General features: G+C 40.8%; 1 protein-coding gene across 1 annotated transcript in view; it reads left to right on the top strand.

Annotated features, from left to right (window-relative positions):
- Positions 1–899: 899 nt before the first annotated feature.
- The window catches only part of F8 (coagulation factor VIII), a 120,526-nt gene continuing 111,474 nt past the window's right edge, over positions 900–9,951 (top strand). Inside the window, exon 1 of the mRNA XM_082681798.1 lies at positions 900–1,109. Coding sequence (XP_082537924.1) covers positions 964–1,109 — 146 coding nt within the window. The 5' untranslated portion in view covers positions 900–963. The remainder of the gene's footprint in view (positions 1,110–9,951) is intronic.

Below are 9,951 nucleotides of genomic sequence, written 5' to 3'. Positions count from 1 at the left end.
ATATAGCCTATACTCAGGCCAAATGTAAACAACCTTAAGAAGCATCAGGTAGCAACGATGCAAGGGAAATAGATACGTGGATGCTGGGTAGTTATGAGTGCTCTGTAAGCAAATGCAGCCAAGAGAGATATCGGTAGTGCCGGTGGGGCTAGAGAACTTACAGTGTCAAGGCGCTGGTCCAGATTTGAGCTCATTAGAAGGTGAGATTTGAGCCAAGACTTGCAGGAGATGTGGGAGTGGAAACGTGTGGCTATCTGGGAAAAGGGGTTTCAGGTAGAGGAAACAGCAGATGCTAAGGTCCAGGTGCAAGGGTGTGCTCGGTGTTTTAAGGAAGAGCAAGGAGGCCAGTAGCTGGAGTAAGATGAAACCTTGGAGGTGGGGGGAAGGGACATGCAGATCATGGGGAAGACTCTAGGCCATGGTCAAAATGTAGGATTATACTCTGAGTGAGGCCAGAAGCCAGTGGAGGTTTCTGGGCAAAGAAGTAACTGGATCCGCTTTATGGTTTTAAAGGTCATTCATTGGTGTCTGTGAGGGGCAAGGGCGGAAGCAGGGAGACTGTTAGAATATTACTCTTGCTGGTGCAGGTGGATTCCAGAATCTTCAACAACATCAGCCCCCTCTTTCCTTTCCTCAAAGGTTCTGAGCAAAGCAGCATTCTTGTGCCCCTGCTGCTTTCAGAGGTGAACGGGTTAAGCTTTAGCTCAGCCTCCCTTTTCCTACTCAGTTCTTCCTGTGGCTGCTTCCCACTGCCAAAAAGGAAGCAATCCTATCCGTCACTGCTGAGCGCTAATGCTGCTGTCACTCCAGCCAGTCAAGTTCCCTAAAGTCCTTTGAGAAAATTGTGGGACTTTTCACTAAATCATACAAAATTTACCTTTTTTCTCCTGGGAGCCAAAGATATTTTTAGAGAAGAATTAATCTTTCGTTTCTCCAGTCGAACATTTTCTAGCAATCAGAGCCATGCAAATTGAGCTCTCCACCTGCTTCTTTCTGTGCCTTTTGCCTTTCAGCTTTGGTGCCATCAGAAGATACTACCTGGGTGCGGTGGAACTGTCCTGGGACTATATGCAAAGTGAACTGCTCAGTGAGCTGCACGTGGACACAAGGTAAAGGCCTGTTCTAGATGGGCCGGTCAGGATGGTGGGGCTGTGACTCTGGCTGTTTTGTCCATTGCTTCTCTTTGTCACATGCTGCCACACGGGAAACTAGAGAGTGGAGTAGAGTGAGGGCGAAGAGGCAAGCAGCATAAGAGACAGACCGAAACTTCCCTCAGCCTACCCCACAGCTTCCACAGGGAGAAGAGCCCTAAGACACATCCATATTACATGCAATTTTGCTGTAAGGAGAGTATTAGCCAGGAGTTCAGAAACTTTTCATCTTTTCTGGGTTCTGGTGCATTTGGGGAGAGTAGTATTAAATAATCTTTCCAATATTATCTATGGTCGTTGATTTATTCAGATTTTTCTACCTCTTCTTCAGTCAATATTGGTTATATACATTTTCCTAGGAAGCAATCGGTTATCCCTAGATTTGATAATGTATTGGTATCAAGTTACATAATAGTCTTGGGATATTGTTAAACTGTTCTGTGTCTGTAGTTATATCTCCATTCTTAGCTTGTGTATGTTCTCTTTACCTCTCATAAATAATATTTCCAGGAAGTTTCTCGATTTTATTGCTTTTGTCAGGACCCATCTTTTGGTTCTATCAATTTCTGTTTTTACTTTCATCAATTCATTTCTTCTTCCTAGCTTCCTTTGGTTCATTTAGTTGATCTAACTTTTTGCTTATTGAGTTGAATGCTGAAGTCATTTGTTTTGAATTTTGTTTTGTTTTCTTTAAATGTGTATTATAAAGATTTAAACCCAATACATATATAATGGTAATGTAAATATTAAATATAGTCATGTCATACGTACGTTACAATCTTTTCTGTTCTTTTTGCTTTGCTCCCCACTCTCCTTCTACTTGAACCCCCTTCTTGATTATCCCCAATCAGGTAACCCTAGTATGGTAATATATATTCATGTACACGCACGTATGCACATATATGCAAATAAAGGTTTTCTTGGTCATTGTTTTACAAAAATGGGATATTACACACTATTCTCACTCACTAACACCTAATAGAATTCTGTCCAAGACAGTTGGCATAACTTCAGTCTTTTTAATGGCTAAATAAAATTCCCTATTATTCCAGGTTTTTGGCCATTATATCCTATATCATTACATACTGATGCTTTTATTCCTATAGGACAGATTCTCAAGAGGGATATTGCTAGAATGAAGGGAATATTTCCTTTTTAGTTTTAATTTCCAAAAAAGGCTAGAACTCTTCAAACATTTCTACCATCAACATATAGGAGTGCCCTTCTCCCTGCATTCACATCAGCAATAAGTTTTACCTTGTTTTTTAATCTTTGCCAATCTAGTAGGTATGGAGTGATATTTCATCATTACAATAATCACATTCCTTTTATTTCTAATGAGGCTGAACGTCTTTTTAAATGCTTGTTGACTGCTGCATTTATATTTTGAGATTTGACTATTCACATGTTTTGCCCATTTTTCTTTGGGCGCTTTCACTTTTTTTTAGATTATGAGAACTATTTTATTCTTACAAGTATTAATAGCCTATCGCAAGGCACCGTTTATCAAACAATACATCTTTTGTCACTGATTTGAATAAAAACATTCATCATGTAAAATTCTCATATATATTAGTATCTATTTCATTAAATTTCATTAAATTTATACATAAATTTTATTAATATAATAAGTGTAAGTAATTTATTAGGACATTTATCCCTATGCATTTTATAAATACGTTGCTATTGTTAATCAAATGTTTTCTCTTATGTTCTTGATGTTAAGTACCAGAATAGAGAAAAGCTATTGGTTTGTGTATATTCATCTCAAATCTAGCTACCTCACTGAATTCTCATATAAATTCTAATAATTTTACATGGCAGTCTCTATGTGTATTGAATCATGTTCAAAATAAGACAGATTCTAGCTCTTTTCCAATGTTTAATCAGTCCTTTCTTTTTCTTATCTTATTGATTTTACTTGAAACAGTCTTCATGTTTTGCTTTTTAGAATAACATTTGCTGTTTGTTCTTGATGAGTGGTCTTTGTTACTCCTTGCCATAAAATTTTCATTAGTAATGGCTTTTCAGCATTCTAGCATCATATGAATTTTGGCCTTTAATATGTTGAGGACAAATAGATTATGTCAGTAGACTTCCTGACATTGAATATCCTTACATTCTTGGAGTAAAATCTAATGTTCATACAATTTGATTATTGTTGGGTTCTATGTGCTAATATATTTTTAGACACTGTGTGCCTTTATTATGTGGGATTGATCTATAGCTTTATTTTTTAATTGAAGTATAGTTGATTTATAATATTGTGTTAGTTTGAAGTGAGGAGCATAGTGATTCAGTATTTTTACATATTATATTCCATCATAGGTTTTTAGAAGATAATGGTTACAGTTCCTTGTGCTATACTGTATATCCTTGTTGCTTACCTATTTTATATATAGTAGTTTGTGTCTGTTAATCCCATACCCTTAATTTGTCTCTCCCCCTTCCCTCTCCCCTTTGATAGCCATGTTTGTTTTCTATATCTGTGAGTCTGTTTCTGTTTTGCATATACATTCATTTGTATTATTTTTTAGATTCCACATATGAGTGAAATATATAGTATTTGTCTTTCTGTGTCTGACTTATTTCACTAAGCATAATATTCTCTAGGTCCTAAGCATAATATTCTCTAGGTCCATCCATGTTGCTACAGATGGCAAGATTTCATTCTTTTTTATGGCTGAGTAGTATTCCATTGTGTGTGTGTGTGTGTGTGTGTGTGTGTGTGTGTGTGTGTGTGTGTAAAACACATCTTCTTAAGTCAATTGTCTGTTGATGGGCACTTGGGTTGTTTCCATGCCTTGGCTATTGTAAATAGTGCTGCTATGATCATTGGGGTACATGTATCTTTTCAAATTACTGTTTTCATTTTTTTCTGGATATATAACTTTATTTTTTACTATTATTATTAGATTTGGTATTAAAGTTTTATTGGCTTTATCAGATGAATTGGTGAGTGTTCTATCCTTTTCTATTGCCTAAAATAGCTCAAATAACATTAGAGTTATCTGTTGTTTTAAAGTTAGATAAGACTCACATATGAATCCATTTGGTCCAAGTGACATTTGCAATATCTTTAATCATCTCTTCAGGCTCTTCTATGTTAACTAGTCAAATCAAAATTCAACTTATTTTTGGAGTCAGCTTTAATAATTTTATACCTTTCTAGGAAATCATTTCCTTTATTTTTTCAATTTTGTTGCCACTGTGTTGCATATAGCACTCTCTCATGATTCTTTTACTCCACATCATCTGTAGCTATTTGCCCTTTCTCATTCTTAAATTCCTAAATTTTTGTTATTTACCTTTTCTACATGAACAAGTTTATAACGGATTTCTCTTTGGTTGTTGTTGGGGGTGGTCTTTTCAAATAATGAGCTTTTGGCTTTTTTTGTTCTTCTTCGTTATTTTTTAAAGTTAATTAATTTATTTTATTTATTTTTGGCTGCATTGGGTCTTTGTTGCTGTGCACAGGCTTCCTCTAGTTGCGGTGAGCGGGGGCTACTCTTCGTAGCGTTGCCCGGGCTTCTCATCGCGATGGCTTCTCTTGTTGCGGAGCATGGGCTCTGGAGCACAGGCTCAGTAGTTGTGGCTCAAGGGCTCTAGAGTGCAGGCTCAGTAGTTGTGGCGCACGGGCTTCGTTGCTCCACGGAGGCTCAGTAGTTGTGGCTCAAGGGCTCTAGAGTGCAGGCTCAGTAGTTGTGGCGCACGGGCTTCGTTGCTCCACGGTATGTGGGACCTTCCCAGACCAGGGCTCAAACTTGTGTCCCCTGCATTGCCAGGCGGACTCTTAACCACTGCGCCACCAGGGAAGTCCCTGGTTATTTTTTATATTTAATTTATTTTCATATTTTATCTTTATCAATGATAGTTTCTTTTGGCTTGTCATGCTATATTTTTTCTAATATCTTAGGGAAAATAATATGTTCTTTTCTCATTCTTTTGTCCTTTGTTTTTAACAGTGAAGGCATTTAAAGCTATACGTTTTTCTCTGAGAACAATTTTTCCATATCCCATCGGTTATGTTATGAAGAGTTTTCTTTTCATTGTTTTCAGTAGAGTCTGTAATATCCTCTTTGATTTCGTTTAGAAGCATGATTTTTAATCACATTTTTAATTTGGTTGTCAAGTTATTTTTTTGGTATTTGGATCAGCTTTGAGCATCCTGTTAGTTTCCTACTGCTGTGTAACAAATTACCTCAAACTTAGCAGTTTGCAACAACATCCATTTATCATCTCACAGTTTCAGTGGGTCAGAAGTCCAGGTGGGCTCAACTAGTTACTCTGCTCAGGATCATACAAGGCCAAAATCAAGGTGTTGACAGGGCTTTGCTCCTTACTGGGGACTCTGTAGGGGAATCCACTTCCGGGCTGAATTGGAATTTAGTTCCTTCTCTCAGTTTCCATGCGGCACCCTCCATCTTCATGCTAGCAAGAGTGCATCAAGTCTGTTTCATGCTTTGGATCTGTCTAACAGAACATATTCAGGAGCATAACACCAAACGGCAAAGGTCACGAGGAACAACATTTTGCCTACCACAGGTGTAGTTTACATACAATGAAACACACAGATTTTCAAATGTACAGTTTGATACGCTTTGGCAAACGCATACAAGTTACATAACCACCACCCTAGTCAACCCTCCTGCAACTTTTCAGTGAGTCTCTCTACCCTTACCTGGCACCAGGCAATAAGCTCCTTTCTGGAATTACAGATGCGCTTTTGGAGTTACAAGGCTTTTATATCAGTAGATTCATACAGTGTGCATTCTTCAGTGTCTGGCTTTTTATCTTAAGCATCGTGATTTGGAAATTCACCTAGGTTGTTGCATGAAGTTGTTCTGTCCTTTTTATTGCTGATTACTACTCAATTATGGGAATATATCACAATGTGTATATCTTTTCCCTGCCACATGGACCTTTGGATTGTTTCCAGGGGCTAATATAAATAAGCCTGCTATGAACATACCTCTGCAAGTTTTTGTGTGGCCATCTGCTTTCCTTTATCTTACATAAATATCTAGGAGTGAAATTGCTGGATCATGCTGAAATGCATGTTTAACTTTATAAGAAACTACCAACAGATTTCTGGAATGGTTGTACCATTTTGTACTCTCACCAACAATGCATGGAAGTGCCAGTGGCAACACATACTGGACAATATTTGATGTCACCAGTATTTAATTTTAGTCATTTTAATGACTATGTGGTGGTATCTTATGTATGTTTAATTTACATTCTCTGATAAATAAAGATGCTGAGCATCTTTGCATGTGTAATTGACCATTCCTGTATCTTATTTAATAAAATGTTTATTCAAATCTTCGGCCCAGTTTTAAATTGGGTTGTCTTATTATTGTTGAGTTTTGAGAATTCTTTGTATATGCTGGATAGAAGTGAATTTTCAGATATACCTGTTTTCAATATTTTCTCCCAGCACAAAGAGTTTCATTTTAATGAACTCCAATTTATCTATTCTTTTTTCCACTGGTTGCTTGTGGTTTTGGTGTCATATCTAAAAAGCCATTGCCAAATCCAAAGTCACAAAGATTTACACCTGTTCTCTTCTAAGAGGTTTGTAGTTTTAGCTCTTATATTTAGTTCTTTGATACACTGAGTTAACTTTTGTGTATGGTTTAAGGAAGCGATCCAAGCCTGTGGTTGTGCAGTGTTAATGATCCTGAAGTAGAGGCCCAGATGGTCGGTAGCCTGGTATCTAAATGAACCATTGACCATTTATCCATTAATGTTGGTCTTTTTGAAGATTAATATTGAAATATTTGTACTTAATACATTGTGCTTGTATTATAGTTTTCATCTAACACGCAGGCTGAGGTATAGTGAATAATAGACCAAGTGTAAAATTGAATTGAATGGAGAAAATGATTTATTATCTAGCTTTCTGTTGTTTTATAGGCAGTCACATGTATTTACCAGGAAAAAGTTGATAGAATTTTTATTTTGATGACACCATTTTATAGTCTAGATTATTTTGATACTGATTAACAGGATAAGCTGACTCTGGACACATCCTGACAACCTCTGCCAAGGTCTGAAACAAACATCTGGGAAAATTCAGTTTTGTATTATCTATTCCTGCAGCTGCTCAACTTCTTCTAAGCAAGGGTCAGGGAATATAATAGGTTTTCCGATTGGTTTTAGATAAAATGTGAAAGAACAGTTCAGGTCAAGGACATTGTTGCCAAATATATTTGGCAAGATTTATATATCAAACCTCAAGGGAAATACACAAACAAAAAACCCACATAAGTTAGGAAGGAGTAAAATCTGTGAACCCGGGAACATTTTGTCACTTACTGTGCAGATTACCCTGAATCTGAGACATAAATCACGTCCCACTTGACTAGGGCCTAGGCCTTCTGTTTCTGTCTCACAATCTTGATCTTTTATCTGGCTTTTGGTTTTCACTCTTCCCTCAGAGAGAGAAAAATTTGTTTTCTGTGTGCTCGTGATCCTGTTCCTTCTCTGCTCGTCCAAGCTCTTGATCTAGTAAACATTTTTTATGTCTTATATTTTCATTTTAGTCATAAATATTAAAGTGAAAGTACTGTGCTAGTGTATGTCAAAATACCTATCTCTGGACATGGGTCTGAGTCTTGTTAGAAACCAATGGAAACTTTGGAGAAACTGAGTAGGGTAGACTCAGGAGAACCAAGGAGATGGAGTGGGAAAAGGGGAAGGGAACAAACTAGGGATGAGTTGATGACTGTGGAAGGGCATAGTCTCAAATTGGCCAGGAGATGGGACAAATGAACCGAAGGGAGGAGTATACTCAATGATGTAGGCATCAAATAATGTTAAATGACTAAAAGCCATGTAGGTCTATACCTAGGCTAATGCCATGGAAATTTCTAGAGATGGATGAAATTACAGCACATTTAAATATGAATTAATATCACCATCTGGGTTCCCCAGAAGCAGACTGTGAGATGGATATCAACGTGCAGGAATTTTATTTAGAGTGTTCTTGGGATCAATACCTGGGAAAGCAGGGGAGGGCGGAGGGAGAAGCTGGGCCGCAGTGCAGGCCAGCCCTACAAGGAGCTCTGGAGCGGGAATGACCCTTCTGCGTTGTCCCACTTGGGCCAACGCGGCCAGGCCCCCTGTGTCTCCGTACTGATCAGTCATTAAGCACTGGCTCTCGTGGGAAGGGGCGTGGCTATCCTGGGAAGGGGCGTGGCTATCCTGGGGAGGGGGCGTGACCTGCTCCAGAAAGGGGCTGTGGTCTGCTCTGGGAATGGGCGTGGCCTCCCTGAGAAGGGCCAGTGGGCTGCTTTGGAAAAGGGGAGTCCAGGCCCTGTGGGCGGGGCATGAGCCCGGCGGGCCGCTCCTCGAAGATACCGGAGCTGAGGGCTGTCCTCCAGCAGCACCCACCCCCCAGGTGGCCGGGTTCGAGTACCTTCCGGGCCGCCCCCTCCCCATCGCCATCACAGCCCCCGCTCACTCACTGTCCATGTGCTCGCCTGCATCGGGGGCAGCTTCTCCAGGCCCCAGGGGCCGTCTCATCGCGCCCCTCACCTGGTGTGGCTGCCCTGGGGTGTGACCCACTCCTGCCTGCTTCGCGTGAGACAGCCCTCCCCCCTGGTGGTCGTGCCCCGGGGGCTCCTCGTCTGGCGCGCCGCTCCTTGGGTACGGTAGCCCCAGGTGCCCAGGCGGCGCCCCTGCTTCTCACTCAGTGAGACTCTTGTGTTTTGTGCTGTGAGGACCTTCTACACTGCCGAGCCCAGAGCTGCAGGTGGAGGTGGGCGGCGCAGACTCCCCGGGTGGGTCACGGGGGAAGAGAGGTTCTTTTGCTGCCATTCTTTGGTTCCTAAACCCGTGTGTTCTCATTGGGGCCACAGAACCATCTTTGAATCAATGCATATCCAGCACCTTGGAGGTTGACCCTCTATCCTTATGGAGCCCTGCCTCCAAGCTGGAGCTTTAGCTGTGCCTTTAAGAGGTCATTCCATTGCTCTCTCTGTCTGGCAGCTTCTGTATGGGGTGGCATCTGATAAAGCCAGTGGATGCCATGGTCATGGGCTCACTCCAGCACCTCCTTTGCTGTACAGTGGTCTCCTGGTCTGATATGATACCATATGGGATCCTACATCAGTGAATCAAACCCTCTGTGAGCCCTCAGACAGTGGTGCTGGCTGAGGCCCTGCAGGCAGGAAAGCTAACATATCCCTGAAATACATGTCTCTTCTCTTCAGAATGAAGAGCCAGCCCTTCTAGGGTGGAAGGGATCCAATGCAATTTGCCACCGAATCGCTGGCTGGTCTCCATGATGGACAGTGCCCAGTTAGGAACTCAGCATTGGTTTCTGTTGCTGGCAGGTTGGATTTGGGGAGGCAACACAAGTTAAATCAGCCTTAGTCAGTGGGAACCCTTGCTTTTGGGTCCATGCATTCATTCTCTCCACGCCTCCACAGCCGCTTGGCTCACATCTTGCCAGCACTGAGATGGCCCATGTAGAGGCTGGCTAATGGTAATCGTCAGTCATTTTGTCTGTTATTGTTTTGCACTTCTTCCACAGTAGCTATTCTCTGATGGCATTAACATATGACATGAAGGTTTTTTATTTTGTACCCACTCACTAATATGCCTTCGCCCCAGACATCCTTGTCCTTGACCTTCCAGTCCTTTTCTTTCTAGGCCCTTGAACAGCCAGCCAAGCCATTTGCTGCTGTCCATTAGTCTGTATATATTTGAACCTTGGGCGGTTTTCTCTTTCTGCTCAAAGTGAACAACCAACATTAGCCAGAATTTGGCCCACCGGGAGATTATCCTTCAC

Source organism: Grampus griseus (genome assembly GCF_964374135.1).
Source record: "Grampus griseus genome assembly, chromosome: X".
In the NCBI taxonomy this organism is placed as follows: Eukaryota; Metazoa; Chordata; class Mammalia; order Artiodactyla; family Delphinidae; genus Grampus; species Grampus griseus.
This window is presented reverse-complemented; position numbering and strand designations above follow the sequence as displayed.